Source organism: Zalophus californianus, chromosome 3, assembly GCF_009762305.2.
Source record: "Zalophus californianus isolate mZalCal1 chromosome 3, mZalCal1.pri.v2, whole genome shotgun sequence".
In the NCBI taxonomy this organism is placed as follows: domain Eukaryota; kingdom Metazoa; phylum Chordata; class Mammalia; order Carnivora; family Otariidae; genus Zalophus; species Zalophus californianus.
In genome coordinates, this window is record NC_045597.1 from 123,992,113 (window position 1) to 124,011,650 (window position 19,538).

Consider the following 19,538-nt stretch of genomic DNA (forward strand, 5'->3'; position numbering starts at 1 on the left):
TTATGTTGGTCACACAGGCTAACCCTGATACAATGTGTAAAAGGATTATACAAGGGCACACATACCAGAAAACAAAGACCATTTGGAAACATCTTGGATATGTATGACAACATTCACTGCAGTATTATTTGCAATGACGAGAAATTGCAAGCAACTTAGATTTTTGTTTTTTTTTTTTAAGGTTTATTTATTCATTTGAGAGTGAGTAAGCAGGAGTGAGCAGGGGGGAGGGGCACAGGGAGAGGAAGAGAATTCCCAAGGAGACGCCCTGCTGAGCGCAGAGCCTGACCTGAGGCCTGATCCCAGGACCCTGAGATCATGACCTTAGCCAAAATCGAGAGTCAAATGCTTGAGGCGCTTGGGTGGCTCAAGTCGTTAAGCGTCTGCCTTCGGCTCAGGCCCTGATCCCAGGGTCCTGGGATCGGCCCCGCATCGGGCTCCCTGCTCCGCGGGAAGCCTGCTTCTCCCTCTCCCATTCCCCCTGCTCGTGTTCCCTCTCTCACTGTGTCTTTCTCTGTCAAATAAATAAAATCTTAAAAAATAAAAGTCTCTTACTGTTTGTCTAAAAAAAAAAAAAGTCAAATGCTTAACTGACTGAGCCACCCAGGTGTCCCTTAGGTTTTCATTCTTAAGAGAAATTTGAAAGTAAAATGTGGTATGTGCCTGTGATGTAATACCTCGCAGCAAACAAAAGTAATGAACCAGATTTACATATTATTTTTTTCAACTCAAAAGAAAAATTTATAGCATAATGCAACAACAAAGTTAAAAAAAAAAACACCATTTTTCACGCTATTTGTAAAGATACACATGTTGCTAAATATATAAAAGGTTAACTGGAAAGATATATTAAAAATATTTGTATGTGGGGGGAGGGAAATTGAAGAGTTGCTGAGTGAAGAAGTAAAAAAACAAAAGAAGGGCTTTACAAGAATAATGTGAAGAATGTGACATGACTTGAAGAGAGGAGTTACCCCAATTTTATTTGGCTGAGGCTTAAAAAATATTTTTTTTTCTCTTTCAGGTCGAGTAGTAGTATAGCCCACGCAGGTTAAGAGATCTCACTGGGGCAAATTTCCCAGGAGATAAGGTTCTACTAGTTCCCCAGTGCTGTGTTCTTTTATGAGTCATATTCCTGTGGAAGGAAAATTTTGATTCTCTTAAAAATACCTCCTTTGTCCCCTTATTGGAATGAAATTCTTTTAACAGAACACAAACTTCTTTCATTACTCAAATGGAGGTATTTAAGATACAAATAACCTTGAGAGAGGTAGCCTACAAAAAAAAAAAAATTTACAGAAGGAGTAAATGATTGATACCAGATTTCCTTGAGGATGTTTTTACTGGGAGGCTAAATGAAGAGGATTTTAAATTTCTTCAAAGGCGATGAGGATGGAGGTATAGAAAAGAGAAGGAGCACAAAAGGGGTACATAAGGTACTAAGGACAGGTTAGAGCCTTCATAACTTAAAATTAGTACTTTTAACAAATTTCATTTTGGGGTTGAAACAAGAAAAAGGGATCACCTTGCATTTATGTAAGTTAGTTCTTATGAGTTCAAGGTATACCCATAGATAACTTTTCACTTAATTTTCACTACGGTTATCAATTAAATAAATATTAAATTACTCTCTACATACTGTTTCAAACTGATGATTATTTTTTGTGTTTAATAGTAGTGCACTGTTTGGTTATTCTGGTTGGTTACTACTTGAGTGATAACCTAACTCTAATCAGGAGGGCAAGCTAGTGTTTTATAATTTACAGAGCAATTGAAACTAAAATGGAGAAGGTTCAGGTTAAAGCCTAGTTTATTTTTTTTTTTTAAGCCCAGTTTATCTTTTTTTTTTTTTTAAGATTTTATTTATTTATTCATGAGAGACAGAGGGAGAGAGAGAGAGAGAAGCAGAGGGAGAAGCAGGCTCCCAAGGAGCAGGGAGCCCGATGCAGGACTCGATCCCAGGACCCTGGGATCATGACCTGAGCCGAAGGCAGACGCTTAAGCATCTGAGCCACCCAGGCGCCCCATAAAGCCCAGTTTATCTTAAGTACGTTGTGTTTACTTGTAATTGTGTGACAGCAGAGGGTTAGGAAAACTTTTTATATTTGAAGAGAACAGTGATACTGGTTTATTGAAGATATACCCAACTCAGGGCACTGTGATTGCAAGATTCATTCACATAAAAAATGATTCACAAATGTATAGTAACAATTGTTACCTAGATCAGTTGCCCTTTTCTGATCATGCCCACATCTTGAACAGCTACCCCTGTTGAGTAACAATGAAGACGCTGGTCTAAAGGGGCCCATATTGACCAAGCTTTCCTTTTTTCAGAGATATCTTATTTATTTTTAAAAGAAAATTATCACTCTTCAAAAACTGTGCTTTGTGTGTTTAAGTATTTTATTTCTCATTTATGAACTCCTCAGACACCAGACATATTATTATCAAGCTGCTTATATACCATCTAATATAAATTAATGTAAGCATGTATCATCCCTAAGGCACAATACCCCCATGAAGGAGACTCCCCATGGAGCATCCGGCATATCTATAAACACAAAAACCCAGACACTTTATTCACAGCACCACCTTGTTCTTTTCTTCACATGGTCTTTTTGATTATGCACAAGCCCCTTGAGGCATAAGTGCAATATTTGGTTAACAGAAATTGACATATTTACATAATAACAGCTGATTTTCATATCAGTCTCTACAAACAATCTAGAAATTTTGGAAAATACTTGGTGGCTTCGAAGCATTTTAAAGTTAGGAACATTTTCTTCAAAACTTTTCTATTCTCTCTTCACTATTAAAAAGCCATTCTCTAAGGACATCATCTAAGGACCACTTCTCCACTAGTCTATAAGCTGCACGAAGGGCCTGTGTCTGTCTTGTTCACCAATGATTCCTCAGAGCCCAGCAAGGCATCAAATCCTATTTCATGAATGCTTGAATTTGTAGCTCATGACTTATTAGACTAATTTATATGATCAATTTTTCTTGTTGACTACTGACAATTGGTTACACGTCTACCAATAGAGACATTTCTTGTATCAGAACAAGACTTTTAAAATGTATTCTAATATTTTCATATTGAAAATGTGAAAACAACAAAATGTGGTCCAGAGAGGCTCAGGTGCTAATGAAAGGCACAACACTTGACTTAAAACCACCCTCCTCCACCCAGCCCAATGTTTGTTGAACTACACAGTCTGCCGTTCCTCCTTTAGAATTTTGTAAAAATCAAATTGAAATTAACTATCTTTTTGAAAAGAATATATATTCAGGCTCATTAAGAAAAACTAAAAAACTAGTTTGTAAAAGTCTTTTATTGTATCCGTGCCACACATAGTAGTGAAAAATAACACTCCTAAAAAAAAGAATGCTACCTTTTCCACAACATTTGATTTTAAATAAAACTTCAAGTACTCTTACATAGGTACAAAAAAAATTCTGATCTATTTGCCTCCAACAGGCCACCACAACACACAGTAGATAAAACACAGTGGTTACAAATGTCTTTTAAATTTATTTCTGAGGCAAGGCAAATGGGAAGGAAATGTTTCTATGAAAAAATACTGTGTGTGTAGGAAATTGTCACAATTTTATTCCACATGGATACAAATGATTATACTTTAATTTAGGCCCTGGTGGCTTAAAATTATATAACAAAATAGAAAAATGGAAAACTAATATCCCCTACACCCTGTTTCAAAGGCAGGCACTACCAAGATCAAGGAGACGCCACAGTGTTGGTAGAGGATAATTACTGTACAAGCTGTAGAGCTAGAATTACCTTCAGACTAAAATAAAATGCTACAGTCCTTCTAAGGCATAAACAATAATGTCTCCAAACAATATATACACATAATACATATTTAAAACAAGACTTAATATAAACAATAATGAACAGTATATACATGTCAATTTTTCTTCACCGTCTTGAAATACAATTTAACTACACAAGTGATGCAGCAACATATATATATATATATGTATATATATATAAATGTACTTGTAACTCTACAGTAAAGTTTATTTTTGGTGCTTTTATAGCACATCAGTGTAAACAGTTTAACTTGGCTTTGTTTTATATTTTAAAACATTCCTTGTTGTATTTTCAAGATTTAAAGCAATTTTCTAGTTCTTCCTTTTCACAGAAAACGAAGATTCTGGATGTGGTTTAATCATAAATAATTCATAAAATTAAATACATTCACTAAAAAATAAACTACAAAGTAAAAAAATGAAAAATAGATATTTATTGAGAGGGAAAGGAGAACCATTTCCCACATTAGAGCTCTGGTGTTGAATATTCAGTGCGATTTGATATATTTTAATTGCTATTGCACTATAACACCCTTTCCTTTGAAAATTCTTTGGGTGTGCTTCCCTGTTCTACCTAAATTAGCTGATAAATCACACAAACCAATAACCGAGGGCCTTGGTTGTTGTAGGAGTGAAGCCTTTAAAAATGGTATCATTCTTCTGATACTTTTTTTTTTGTGATACTTATTTTAAGGAAAAAAAGTCATTATGTATGTGCCTTGCACATTTATGTAAATACAGTTCACACTGCTGGTCTCATTTGTCCTTGTTTAAAAGGAAAAAAAAAGATTATTATAACTTCAGCTCACTTTGAAAATATCTGTCCACTTTTTTTCAAAATACTTCCTCATACTGTGGCCAGCTCTGCCTATATCAGAATCATCTTCATTAAATGTTTCACAGTTGTCAAAAACAAGCCTGACATCTACAGCAAAGGTTTCAAGGTTTGGATATCTGAAAGAAAACACATGATTTAGAGGTTGTTTTTATAGGGTGGCTTTGTTTTATAAACAAATGAAGAGGTAATAAAAGGTAAAATGAAAAAGTAAAACTGAAAGAAAAAAGATTAGGATAACTACATTTAAACGGATATAGAACATATTATACTCTCTTATAGATGAACATTTAAAAAATTGCATGTGTTCTGAACCATGTAGGATTTAAAAAGATTAAATGGAAAAAAAACCACATTTCTCTGAGGATCAAGATACAGTTCAACTAACTAGCAATTTGCCCACATCCAATTTCCTGTTCGACCTGTGCATAGTGTGCTGTCCCAGGACTCAGCCCACTTAACTGGTTTATTAGTTCCTCTGACCAGTTGTGGTACCCTATCATCCACATTCAAAACTATTTAGTTGCAGTAGAAATAATGGAAACGCATCCTGTGCACTATGAACATTACACTTGCCCTGTAGCTTTTATATACATCCCAGGATATACTGCTTTGTGTTAAATCTTCCCCCCTTCCCATTTCTGTTCTTTTCTCTTCGGATGTGTTCTTTTGCTCAAGCACTAGAGTATGATAATCCAAAACAGGCAAAAAATTTAAAAAAATGTGCTATCCCTTTATCAGAGATAACATCATGAAGACCTGCTTTTCCATAAGAAGCACTGTGGCTTCAGTGCTTTTTTAGTGGGATAAGCCCTGTCATCTTTCTCTGTAGAAACATAGCAAAGGGAACAGAAAGGTGAATGAATCTGCCTCAACTCACTGGTAAGAAAGGAGTGGTTTGTTTCAAGCCAACCCAAGCCAAAGCAATACATTTTGAAAGAGAGCTTTTGGAAATTTAAATTTAAATTAATTCTAGCTTATGGTAAGCTAAGTACTACAATAATTTACATATTAGAAATACTCTTGAAGTACACACTGAAGCTCTGAGACCTCGTAAAAGCGGAATTATTTCTTTGATGGGATACCTTGTAGTCTTCCACACCTTCTCACTTCCGTCTGCTATGTGCAATAATAAAATAACATTTCTCTATCTGTAATGAACTCACAAAATTAATTCAGACCTGATGTAACCTCACCCATTTTCCTGTTCTTCTGGGAATTATTATTATTTTTTAATGAGGGGAAATTCACATAACATAAAGTTACCCATTTTAAGGTGGATAATTCAGTGGCATTTAGTGCATTCCCAACATTTATTATTACCATCTCTATCTACTTGCAAAACACTGCCGTTGCCCCAAAAGGAAACCCTGTATCCATTAAGCAGTTGCTTCCCATTCTTCCCGAACCCGTCCCTGGCAACCACTAACTGGTCTTTCTCTATGGATTTGCCTATTCTGAAAGTTTGATGTAAATGGAATCATACAGCATGTGTGGGAATAATTTTTATAAAATATTTAAAAGTTACTTTGAGAAATATTTATCTCTTGAGACTGTTCCTTACTATAAGAAAAGGTTAATGATTAATGCTGGGGTGACTAAAATCCAGGACAGAATTCTAGGTGAGACAAATACTATTCCCACAGTTGATGGAACCCAGAAAGATTCATTAAAGCAAGTACTTCCTCCCCTCTTTTTGATAAATTTCTAGTTTAAACATTTGAAATACTGTTTATGAGTTTTGGTTCCAATTTATTAGTTTGGGTTTAATCAAACAACTTGAAGTTAGAGGAGCTTGAACTTACTAAATTTTGCTTCCCACAGAACTGGCATCACAAACAAGATTATATAGAACTGCTTCCCTCTTTCTGCTTGCCTCTGCAGTGACTTCCTCCATTCACCAGGACTCATTCTCAAAAGGGAACACCAATGTTTGGTAATGTCTAAGTTCTGTGTTAGTGTTCATTTTGGGGATTTTGAGGTTTGTTTGTTTTATTTTATGTTCAGTTAGCCACATTATAGTATATCATTAGTTTTTGATGTAGTGTTCAATGATTCATTAGTTGGGTATAACACCCAGTGCTCATCACAACACACTGAGGTTTAGATTCATCTTCTATACAGGAACTGGAGACACATGTAAAGCCTTTCTGTGTAAGTCTTTGTCCTGGCCATGTTGATTTTAAGTCCATTATGCTACCCACCTAAACATCTGATTATTTTGATAGAAAAAGCAAAAGAACTAGTTCATATCTAGACAGGAGCTACTGCTTTTTGGTTCACATTAGAACCAATAGTTTTAATGGTTTTAAATGTTTTCTGAGTTTGGGCAGGTCCCTTCCGTAAGTTTTAAAAAAATAAAACAAAACAGACAATCTTTTGAAACATGTGAGAAGGACACTGATCATTATGAGTTAAGTTCTACTCAACTCTTGTAAATTGAATGTAAATTATGGAGCACAGTGATTTTCACCAGAAGAACATTCAGGAGGAACTGAATAACATACTGCTTTATAATGGTAATCATAACAACAACAATAATAATGTAATTAAAATCTACTTTAAAGATATTCTTTCAATGTAAAGTTCCTTCTTTCTCCATATTTTTTGTGACTTTGCCTAAAGTTATGGTCACAAAATCCATCAGGCTAAACCAGTAATAAGGAATAAGAGGAGCTGGGGAGAATGAAGAAGAGAACACATATAGCTCACAGCTCCTGGCCATTCACATGTGGAATGCTTTTGTGTAGGCTTATTTTGTAAGTGAACAGCCTCATTTTGGGGGCTCCAAAATGGGCCACTGTTTAGAACCAAGTAAATTCCATTAACAGCTGCTACTCTGGTAGGAGTTTGAGGTGGTCTAACAAATATTAACTGTGGCCAGGAAGTCACTTTATTCTTTAGGTAGGATCACAAAGAGAATATGGTAGAGAGGAGCAAATAATAGTTTTCTCCCACATTTAATAAATACATTCTTAGTATTCTCCCACAACCCATAATAAAACTTTTAATATTTAAAAAATTAAATTTTAATGTAATTTAATTTAAAATTTCCAGTGACCTTTTATCTCTACATTGTAATGATCTGAAAATATTACAGTCAATTTTTGTTAAATCCACATGAGATATTATCAATATTCCACTGATGTACAATATAAGCTCCACCTTATGTTATTTACTTACTTTGGGAGGCTTCCCTGTTATTTTTCTTTACCTCTCAGGCTGGGTTTGGTTGGCCTTCCAATGTCAAAGGCAGCTTTATCACACTGCTTTTTAATTGTTTAAACAATTTTAATGGACTTGTCTTCCATACCGTACTACCGTAACCAAACACACAAACACACACAGACACACACACACACACGCGCGCGCGCCCTCTCTCCAAAGGCAGAGATTTTTGGCTCACTAGAAAAGTACCCAGCAGATATTAGGCATTCAATAAATATTGAACTGAAATTATTTACTTACTGTCCACTACTTAATTTCTCTCTAATTGTGGAAAAATCCATAGGCTTCTTAATAACTTTCTTATAACCAGGAACAAGTTTCAAGTTTACAGGAAGTAGAAAAGGCCATGCATCCTCATGAGTTTCCATTTCAGTAAGGATCATACTAAAAATATAATGTTTGAAATCAGTATCTATGCTTTAGAATTATCAATTTTTATTAAAAACTTAGTTTTTATAATCTTTCAAGTAAAAGCAATGCAAATTAATTTATTCTAAAAGATGAATATATTTATTTATACTATAGACTTTACATTTTCTTATTTATATAAATTGTCAAAAAGTCACCTTTGATATAGTAGAAAATTTCTAAACAAATAAAATGAAATGTTATAAATATATTGTACATGCAAACTGAAATAGTACCTGCAAAGAGCAAGGTCTTTGGAGTCATCTCTTTTAGGTTTCTTAACAGAAGTAAAACTTTCCTGTTTTGATAAGTTAACAGAAGTGTTTTCCTCCATTTTTCTTTTTTTCAGGTCTTTGTTTCCTCTTTTTAGTGAACTATTTGTAGATGCAGAGTCTTCATCTTCAGTATCCCCTGTTAAAGTTACTTTCTTGCCTTTCTTTGACTCATTAGTCTTTTTTCCTTTGACGTGAAGTTTTTTGAGTTTTAGAGTTTGACCACTTGCCTTAATTTAAAAAAAAGTAAATGAGGTATAAGAAAATAACCATCTGCAGACCTATTATTTTAAATTATTAAAGTCTGACAGGACAAACAAAAGGAATTTTATCTCTGATCTACAAGGTTGATAATTTTATTTTTAAGAGAGATCTATGAATTTGATCTCCCATAATACAAGGTTAAAACCTAATAAAGCATGAAAATCTATCTTAAGAACTCCTAAAACTTGAAGATGCTGATCTCATGGTAATCCATCTTTGGTACTACAGAATTTAGCAGTATTCCTTTAGTCTAGGTCACTAACCAAATGAGTTTAAAGGTACAAAAGGACTATCTTTTAGAACACAATTAAGAACAAAGGTGAAAATAACAAACAATACAGAGCTTATTAATAAGACAATTGAAGACGTAATTAAAAAACTAGGCCAAAACATGAAAAATAGCTCACAAAGTGTCAAATAAAGAAAAAGTCCCTTATAAGTGATTAAATCTGCTGGAAATTTATATATATTTGTTTATTTTTGGATAAAGGAAAAAAAGCATTTGCTATAAAAAGAGAGTTCCACTAAATTGTGGTTCCCAGGTGTGAACAAAGCAATGGTGAAAAATCAGAGACAGAGAGAGAGAGAGAGAGAGAGAGGAAAAACAATGTCTGTTTTTGAGGAAAGCAATAAAGACACAGTATAAAAGATCATATTTAAAGGATTATGAATTCTAGCTATGGCTCTGTCAGTAACTAGCTATGGAATTTATACAAATATATCTGTGAGGCCCTATCTTCTCATCTGTAAAATAAGAAAGATAAGCCACACAACTGGTAAGGTCATTCTAGCTCTAAAGTTACATGGAAAAAAAAAAAAATCTCTGTGTAGCCTTATGCAATGTAACTACAGCTTGCAGTCAGCACACTGATAGAACAATGAGCTCTCCTCCCCCATTCAAAAACAGGGAAATAAAATCTGTATTTTGAGAGTTAAAAGTTATAATAAATATAATAGATCATAGAAGAGAGATATGCAGAGTCAGATATTCAGTCTAGTCACAATCTAAAGTTGGCTGTATTCTTGAAATAAATTTGCTGAAAACATTTCTTTGGAGTACTTCATAATAATTTCTTTGAGGATTTCATGAACTTTTCTAGTAATATTTTTAAATAATTGCCCGTAAGCAATTAAAATTATTTAGTTCTCTATTGGGAGGCTAAAAGTATAGTTAAGGAGAAATTTTAATTGCCTGAAATAATAAGACAAAATATAAATCTAATACCTTCCCCATATCGTATCAAAGAATCACTACCCCTTGTCACTAACTAAAATAGTATGTTTACTAAGTCTCTTTTCCATTTAGTTTATTAATTTTTATTCATGAATATCTGATATTCTGAGTTTTCATATTACACTAAGCTTTTATCACTCTCAAATCATAAAAAAAAGAGAAAGAGAATGCTTAACATAATGAAAAAGTCCATTTAATGAAGATTAAATTAAGTTGGATTACTTAAGAAGAACAAAATTTCATGAATAAGGGGCCAAAACTTCTAGTTCTTTATGTGAACTAAATTATTACTTGGGATCATTTTCTAACAAACTCATATCTACAGTAGGAAAACATGAAATTTAAATTACAGAATCAAAAAAACTTTGTTTCAAAAAGACAATGAAGTTTATACATTTCTTTACTAAGTAATGTTTATCAGTTTGCCTCATTATACTGTACACATACCCACACTTTTTTTCATAAAGACTTTATTTGTTAAGTAATCTCTACATGCACCGTGGGGCTCAAACTCAACCCCGAGATCAAGAGTCACATGCTCCACTGACTGAGCCAGCCAGGCGCCCCCACAGAAACATACTTTTCAAAAGCAAGCTTGTATATAGTTAGTTACTCTGTTACCTGATTTACTTTGTTCTGGGACAAAGATGCCCCACTCCCTACCCTTTTTCTCTATCTTGTTATAACCCAAATTCAAAGAGGAACTTCAGTATGTCTAAGGAAGAACCTATCAGATTACACATACAAGGGCACATTTCTGTTGTTTGTATATATTTATATATCAGAAGTTTGTGACTTGGTGGCTTACAGGCTGTAAACAGCCCACAGAATGTGTTGCTGCTTGGCTCATATAATGCTTGTAAAAAGTCTTGAGTTTGTGCCAATACTAAACATTTCGGAGGATATGCATAAAATCCATAATCTTGAAATACTGGTAGATCCTGGAACATTGGGCCCACATGTCTACATGACAACAACTGGCTGGAGTTGAGTAATGACTGTTATATTTAAATTGGGGCATGACTTTCCTATTTGCCACAGTCCCAACTCTTTTGTGTTATTTGCCTGACTTTTACTGGTATTGGAGTTTGAAACCTCATGTGTGTGTGTCTATGAGTGTGTATAAATATGTGTATGTATATTTATATATATATATGTGTGCATCTATACACATATACACGTCTTTTTGATTCTATGATCCTATGAGATATACATAAAACAAATCTATAAATTTAATAAATATACAAAAATATAACAAAGTGCATGTATATATATATTGGCATGTACATACATATACACAGAATAAAAATACAGTATGTGCATAAAGAGCCATTTGAGAGCAAGACAGTATAAATACTTACAAAAACTGAATTAACTGGAAAGATAGTTTAAAAACATTAACTTTAAAAATCTTTATACAGCAAAATCAAATGTTTAATATTTTTTATTGCTATAAGACACATAATATCTAATTCACTGCCTTTAAAAAAACAAGGAGCAGAGGCTTAGAAATCTGCACTACATAGAAGCACTTGAATTAGATCATAGATCGTACATCTCCTAGTCCACTCCTTGAATGATAGATAGCCAAAATTCTAACTTAAGCAAATTTACTGAAAACAAAACCTCCTATAGTCTACCAGATGATAACTCAAGAATTAGCATACCAATTTGTTAGTAATTAATAAAGCATTAGAGGAAATTTCTATAACTTGACAGTTAAGAAGCTAAAAGATAATTTATCTACAACCAGTGAAAATTATTACTGAATTACACTAGATATGACAAAATAATCAAGTAATGAAAAATTAAAAAGTGATTATTAGTGAATATAATGCCATGTGGGACTCTCTGCTATTTTATAAAATATAAATACATTATAAAAATAAAAATATATAAAATATATAAAAATAAATAATAGAAATCAAATATAATAAAGTATTAATATACATGTAACAGAACTTTAAAGTCATAAAAACTCTTAGACACATGACCATATTTGATCTTCAAAAATCTCTATAAATTAGGGGTGCCTGGGTGGCTCAGTCAGTTGAGCGTCCAACTCTTGATTTCAGCTCAGGTCATGAGCTCAGGGTCGTGGGATGGAGTCCCACGTTAGGCTCCGTGCTCAGCTGGGAGCCTGCTTAAGATTCTCTTTCTCCCTCGGCCCCTCCCCCTGCTTACGCGTGCGTGTGTGCGTGTGTGTGTGCACGCTTTCTGTCAAATAAACAAACAAACAAACAAACAAATACCTCTATGAATTAGGTACTACCCCATTCTACGGATAACCCTGAAGCTAAGAAAGTGCTCCAATGTTAGGGATCAGGGAGGTAAGAAAAACCAGCAAAGGGACTAAAAAAGAGCAAAGGCAGGAAGACAACCAGGTAAGTATGGAATCCTAGAAGTCAAGTGGAAACAGGGTTTCAAGGAAAGGGAGTGCTCCACTCTATCAAATATACCTAATAGGATAGATGAGGCCTAAGCACTGATCACTGAATTAAGGAATGTATAAGTTATTTGTGGTCATGATAAGAGCAATTTTGGAGAAGCTATGGAGGTGAAAATCTGACTGGAATGAGTTCAAGAGTGATTTGGAGGAGGAAAATCACAGAACCAGAACAGAAAACTTTCCATGAGTTCTTCTGTAAAGGGAAGGGAAGAAATGGGGTAAGTGAATCAAGGAAGAAGTGAGCCCAGAAGAGGGTTTTTGTTTATTTAGTTCTCTCAAGATGGAAGGAATAGTAGCATGTTAGTGGGCTGATGAGAACCCAGGGGAGAAGGAAACATAGATGGTGCAGGAGAAGAGAGAACTGTTGGAATCATACTCCTAAGAAGGTGAGAGGGGGTTGGTTCTGAGGCATACCTTGGGGAACTGAGTTTGTCAGAGCCACTAGCAGTTCACGGCAACAGGAGAGAAGGTAGAGTATGTGAGCACAGACACAGGAAGAATGGTGCATGTGGTGGCAAATTCTTGTAATATTTTCTTCTGGTGGCGTCTATTTTCACAGGGAAATGGGAGTAAGGTCATCAGCTGACAATAAGGATGGAGGAGACAGAGTTGGAGGTAAATCATCAGGCACCATTAAAGGCCTTCTTAATGCCTCGAATTTAAGGGGCTGGGTGTTTTCTCCAACCACATTCAGATATAAAAATATAGGTGCAGGGAAGTCAAGAGTTGGATTAATCAGAATGATGGTCTTCCCAAGTGAGAGAGAGGCAAAGGGGATAAAGGTGGATGCAATGGTTATGATAATGAAGTGCTGACATATTACAAGCAAGGTTAGGAGAAAAGAGAGGACATGAAAGGGGAGAGGGACAGTGAGAAGGTCTTCGGATAAATGGACTGGAGGTCAAAGAATTGTTGGAGTTTGAGTGTGAAAGAGGGTAGACTGAAAAGAAAGGAGGCAGTGAATAGATGGATGTTTAGAATTTAGTTCATGGAGAGATGGCAGCTACTGGTAATGATTAATGGTAGTTATTGGCCAAGAGATTAAACATGGAAGGGAGTGACTGAGTTAGGAAACACCTAACAAAGACTCTGGCCCTCAACACATGCTGAGCCTTTCACATTTCTTACTTTCCAATTCTATTACCATATTATCAATCCGTTATGAGTGTCCACAGGTTTCTAATTTAAATGTGACCAGAAAGTGACTTAAAAAACAATGCCTATTACCATCTGACCTAGCAATTTAACTCCTAGGTATATACCCAAGATGAGTGAAAACACTTATTCATACAAAAACTTATATATGAATGTTTCACAGCAGCATCATTCATAATAGCCAAAATATGGAAACAACCCAAATGTCTATCAACTGAAGAACGGATAAACAAATAACGGAATATCATTTGACTATAAAAAGGAAGTACTAATACATGCTAGAACATGAATGAACCCTGAAAATACTGTGCTAAGTGAAAGAAGTCAGACACAAAAGGCAGCATATTATATGATTCGATTTATTGTTTTTATTTTTTATTTTTTTAAAGATTTTATTTATTTATTTGACAGAGAGAGACAGCGAGAGCAGGAACACAAGCAGGGGGAGTGGGAGAGGGAAAAGCAGGCTTCCCGCGGAGCAGGGAGCCCGATGTGGGACTTGATCCCAGGACCCTGGGATCATGACCTGAGCCAAAGGCAGACGCTTAAGCAACTGAGCCACCCAGGTGCCCTATATGATTCAATTTATATGTAATGACCAGAATAGGCAAATCCATTGAGACAGAAAGTAGAATAATGGTAGCCAAAGGCTAAGGGGAGATGGGGAATGGGGAGTGACTGATAATGGGTACAAAGATTCTTTGTTGGGGTCATGAAAAATTTGTTGTGGAATTAAATAGTGGTGATGGTTGTACAACTTTGTGAATATTGTAAAACCACTGAGTTGTGCACTTTAAAACGGTGATTTTTATGGCCTATGAATTTTATCTTTAAAAAATCCCCATACAGCTCTGCATTTTGATCTGGCAACTGAACGGGTTAGTGTTAGGTCAGTCTCACCTTAGCAATGCAAGCGGGACAGAACCAGTCCCCATCTGGTATAGTGGTAATCTTGGGCCTATGGCAGTACGTGTGACAGCCTTTGTCACAGCCATCACAAAGGAGAAGCAGTTCTTCATTATCTCCCTTTCGACAGATCTGGCAGTACTATAATACATGAGAAATCATTTAAAATTAGCTCTCTGCTGTGAAGAATAGTTATTGGGATATTAAACACACCATAATTCCTAATTTATATTAGTAACAAACATTCCGCTTGCTAACAAGTATACAGTAGCCATACACATCTATGTATCTCTCATTACACAGATATGGACCACATGACGGGTGAGCAGTTCAGTTGGGGTAAATGCACATTTCAGGTACACTGCAAAGAACAAAGCTAGAGGTTGAATGCCTGCACACACTTCAGAAGCATGTACACATTAACATATGAAATCATTAACGTGACATTAGAGCACATAAAGCAATGAGTAGCTTTAATACATGGTGTTTTAATTTTTTAATGTATTTCATCTTTTGCTTATCTTAGCATCCTCATGATATCCTGAGAAAGAAATAAGTAAGAGTTAGAGTAATTTTTAAGATCAAAATTAGGAAACTTGTATTAGTATCAAAATTATACATAACAGTAAAAAGATGACCCTATATTTTGGTTAAATTATCCATCTATTTTTTGAGATTGATTAAAAAAATGTGTCCAAACCAAGAAACTTTGGAATTCAACCCAAATCAAACATGTGTCACAAGTGCAGAAAATGGATCCTACAAAATGATTTCTAAAGAGAAAAAAAAAACAAAACCTGGTAACAATAAACCAAATCAAAGAATTTAACTGGTCATAACTTATTTTGTAGAACTAAAAATAAAATTATTTCTTCTCTGTGAAAAAGTTTCTAATACCATTAAGAACTTTAAAATCTGTAAGGAGATTTCCCCCCCATGCACATATACTCTGTATAACCAGTTTCACAAAGGGAAAGAAGCAAAGTTAGAAAAGAAAAACTTTCAAGAAAGCTTTAAAAAATGGTCAGTACTAACCCTGTGTTTTGACATTTAGCTTATACTGTCACAGTAGAAAATGTCTTGTAATCAGTATTTTGAAAAATAAAAACATTTCAACTGTAAGTCACTTATACAAAATTGAAAGTTATATATTTATACTCTTAAAAACAAAACAGCTTAACTGTTCAAACTTAATTTTTAAAACTTTCAATACAACATTAAATCTTAATCTGGGAAAGTCTAAAATAGTCTTATATAACTCAATATACACATCAATGACAGCTTAAAAATCTTATCGAAATGGCAAATACACACTATTCAGCTTAAATATCTATCAAGTATATGTAATATGCATAATACTAGAATTGTCATGTGTGCTAAGAGCAAAAGCAGCAGAGTTTACCATCCCAACAGTAAGTATTTTATGACCTTTCCAAATACCACATCACTAAATACCTTAATGGTATTATTTCTCCAAACTTAAGTTATATCTTTAAAACTTCTATTGGAAAAATATTGAGAAATAACATTTAGAAAGTAATAATTAAATCCCTATGACAAAAAAGGTTAAAAATCAGTTTCATGAACATTAAGTAAATTCTATTTTTTATAACAAATACCTAGAAATACTATAAAGTCTCTCTGACATCTCACATTTATGGTTTAAAAATAAAAATCTTTCCTGATACTTAATAAAAAAGAGTGGCAGGTATCAAGTTCATAACACTTTGGAAAAGTCACAGCAATAGCTCATAACATGTCAGAGCAAATATAGAGCATAAAACAGTGGCTGTTGCCTATGCTTAACATTAACAACAATATAAAGCATACTGTGGGCAGAGAATTATCTGGAGGCAAATTATGACAGCTCCTTTCCATGATAAGCCTGGTCTCTGGCAAAGAGGGTATTTCTATAGGTACTGAGTACTTTAACATTTTGTTAGGACTTGTTATGAGGATTATTCTAGGCACTATTACATTTCTCGTTAAAGGTTAAAAAGTGCTCATTAACCTTTGAATATGAAACTATGCCTTCTTTTCAAGATAGTTTCACAGCAAATAATGTATGATTAAATATTAAAAAATGAGGACTATAAGAAATGGAGTTAAATAATGATAAGTGTATATTAATAACATGAAAAAGACTTATGAATTTGCCAGAAATGAAATAAAGCTTTTGATTGCAGAAAGTAAGTATACTAATTATAAAGGCAGATTTTGGTACAAACTTTGGGTTTCTATATACAGGTTATAACAAATCTGACCATATCATGATGATTATTTTGGTGTGTATGAGGAAAAGAACTGTTCCAATTTCATTTTGATGTAGAATTCAATCTCTTTTGATCATTACAGTCTAGATTTCACCAAGTATATTTCTCCAAGGTGATTTTAAAACTGGTTTTAATAATAAGTTTTAGAAGAAAAATTCTTTTTACCTGGTAAAAATGCTACCAGATGAACAGAACTTGCCTTCAATCTTATGGTAAACTGTAATGTGGATTGGAAAAGACCTAAATTTGAGCAGACTGTGAAAACTGCAGATTCATTATTCCATGGATATTTTATATGAAGAAGGGAAAAACCACAGAAGAAACCAAAGTTATTTTTAAGAATGAATAAGGTGTTGAGTAGTCTAAACTTAGAGGTAAAAATAAAGGAAAGAATGTTAAATTATTTAAGGATCACTTCTTTTCTTTGGGGAATGACTATTTTAAGTAAGGAATTTTACTATTAGTCATTCACAAAAACAAATCTCAAATGTTTGGATTTTATAGCTAATCTATAATTCAAAAGCAAATGTCAAAGTAATTCATAAAAGTTCACATATAATAAATATTTCTGTATCTGATATAAGAGGCAAGAGGGACATGAACATGTTTAAAATGAGCATCTCTCTGGAAGATATATGGACTATAGCTTTCATTTTGAATATACAGTATTTGGTGCCTGGTACCAGGTAGAGGCCACTACACGATGATAACTACTTGGGCTTGAGCAAAGAAGGTGAAAAACCAGTTTTAATTGTTAGAAGAAAAAAAAAAAGACCTACTCTTCATGTCAGCTACTTCCGATGCCGTATACATGATATCAAGTGCACAAACTAATAGCTCTCTGTTTATTTTGTATTTACTTATCTAAGTATTTCTTAACATTACAGAAAAAAAAGAAAATTGATAGAAATATAAAGACATTTTAAGAATGCAGTGAATGTAGCAGATAATGTTAGCAACTGGAATGTTTACAAGAGTGAAAGGGTCTTCAAAACATTTAGATGAATATCTATTATGTTAACAGAATATAGAAAACAACTTCAATTAGGATTATAAACAATATTCAGTGGAATGAGAATCAAGATTTTTAAAAAGAAGAGATAACATTTGGTAGTTTCCGTCAAAAAGCTCAAAATAAGGAGAAAAGTATCAAACTGATACAGTATTTAAGAATCAAATTGTCAAGTAAAGCATACATTATTTTGACAATAAGTAATGTATTAATCAAGAAAGATTTAGAGGTTGGGAAAAACAGGACAAAGTAAATTAGTTATAGTATTTCTTAAATGAAAACACTTACAACTTTCATAATTGATTTTTCCCATGCTATTGATTTCTGTAACTGCTGAATGCACAGAGCTACCTGTGCAGCACTGCGAGCTTCTGATAATGCCCTTCTCCATACCCTGAGCCCTGGAGCAATATCCTCTTCAATTCTGCATTGAAATATAGAAAAATTAAGTAGGTCATATCCACATTTATGGTTACTGAATGTGAAACAATCATCACACTGAAAGCCAAGCAATGACAAAAACATGGAACAGCCAATAAGAATAAGGTTTAAGCAACTAAATTTGATGTAGTGCACAGACCGTGGCTACGTGCCTCAAAGCTTAGTCACAACCAGGTAAATGTAAGATCACTTTGCAGGATTATCAACGCACATAACAAAAAAAAATGTTTTTACAAAGCACCATGCAAATAGCATGATCCATATGGATCACAGACATACAAGAGGATACATAGATAACAGGCAATAGAAAATAGGCTCCAATTAGCAAAGAAGCACAATAATTTTTCAAGTTAATCTCAATAACCTACCCGTCACCATCACCACTAATGGATGGTGCAGGAGCAGGGACAGTAACTGTGCCCACATTATCCAGTTTGATCTGAATGGTGGTACTTAAGGGGCTCTTCAGATACCTTCTCTCAATGTTCCGCTCCAAATCAGCCAGCCTGGTTACAGCTATATCTAGGGGGTTGTCACTCTTCCGTTCTAATGCATGTGCACTGCTTTCTTCTTCGCCAGTAAATTCTCCATCATGCTCCTTGCACAATTTAGAAAATGACTTATGTTCAAAATATACCAAGTCCTCCCTTTCTGATGCAGGCTCTGGACACATCCAACCCTATATATCAAGAGAATAATGTTATTATGGTTTTCTCTTAAAATGCCTGATGGGTGAATTACCTGTACTTAAAATAGAGCAGCAGACACCAGCAGATCTCAAGGATCTTTACTGAAAGTTTTTACCTTGTGTTTCCTAATGCTAGGTAGAAACAAGAACAGAAAATTAAAAGAAACAGTTGTAAGAAAAGTTTGAAGAAGAAAGTTTAATACCTTTGATATCATGAAAGGTATAATGAAAATTAGCAAAGTATTCTGAAGGACTTGAGGATAAATAAATATTTATTCACTTCATGGGACCATTTAAATGGAAAACTCTCGGTAGTCCTGAACTTGGTTCTTCCTTTCCACTTTCACTCCTTCTACCACTCTTCTGTACTTACCATTTTTTTCTTCAGCCACAGGAGCTTTGCCTAAGCTGTTATATTTGTCTGTATGGCTTTTTCCCTGTTCCTCTTCACCTACTTAACTCTACTCATCCTGTAGCTCTCATGTTAAAATTTACTTCCTTAGGGAATCCTTCCTTGACCTCCTTTGGGAGGTTAAATCTCC

General features: G+C 34.3%; 1 protein-coding gene across 20 annotated transcripts in view; it reads right to left on the reverse strand.

Annotated features, from left to right (window-relative positions):
- Window positions 1-3,314: 3,314 nt before the first annotated feature.
- Window positions 3,315-19,538, reverse strand: part of BAZ2B (bromodomain adjacent to zinc finger domain 2B) — a 308,079-nt gene continuing 291,855 nt past the window's right edge. For 15 of the 20 annotated variants that reach the window (XM_027589756.1, XM_027589755.1, XM_027589752.1 and 12 more), the window contains 6 exons: window positions 18,677-18,987; window positions 18,156-18,291; window positions 14,577-14,723; window positions 8,539-8,804; window positions 8,135-8,278; window positions 3,315-4,785 (listed from right to left, as the gene is read on the reverse strand). In XM_027589756.1, the coding sequence (XP_027445557.1) occupies window positions 4,632-4,785; window positions 8,135-8,278; window positions 8,539-8,804; window positions 14,577-14,723; window positions 18,156-18,291; window positions 18,677-18,987 (1,158 nt within the window). In that variant the 3' untranslated portion in view covers window positions 3,315-4,631. The remainder of the gene's footprint in view (window positions 4,786-8,134; window positions 8,279-8,538; window positions 8,805-14,576; window positions 14,724-18,155; window positions 18,292-18,676; window positions 18,988-19,538) is intronic. The other 5 variants (XM_027589759.1, XM_027589758.1, XM_027589751.1 and 2 more) reach the window with 2 other exon arrangements.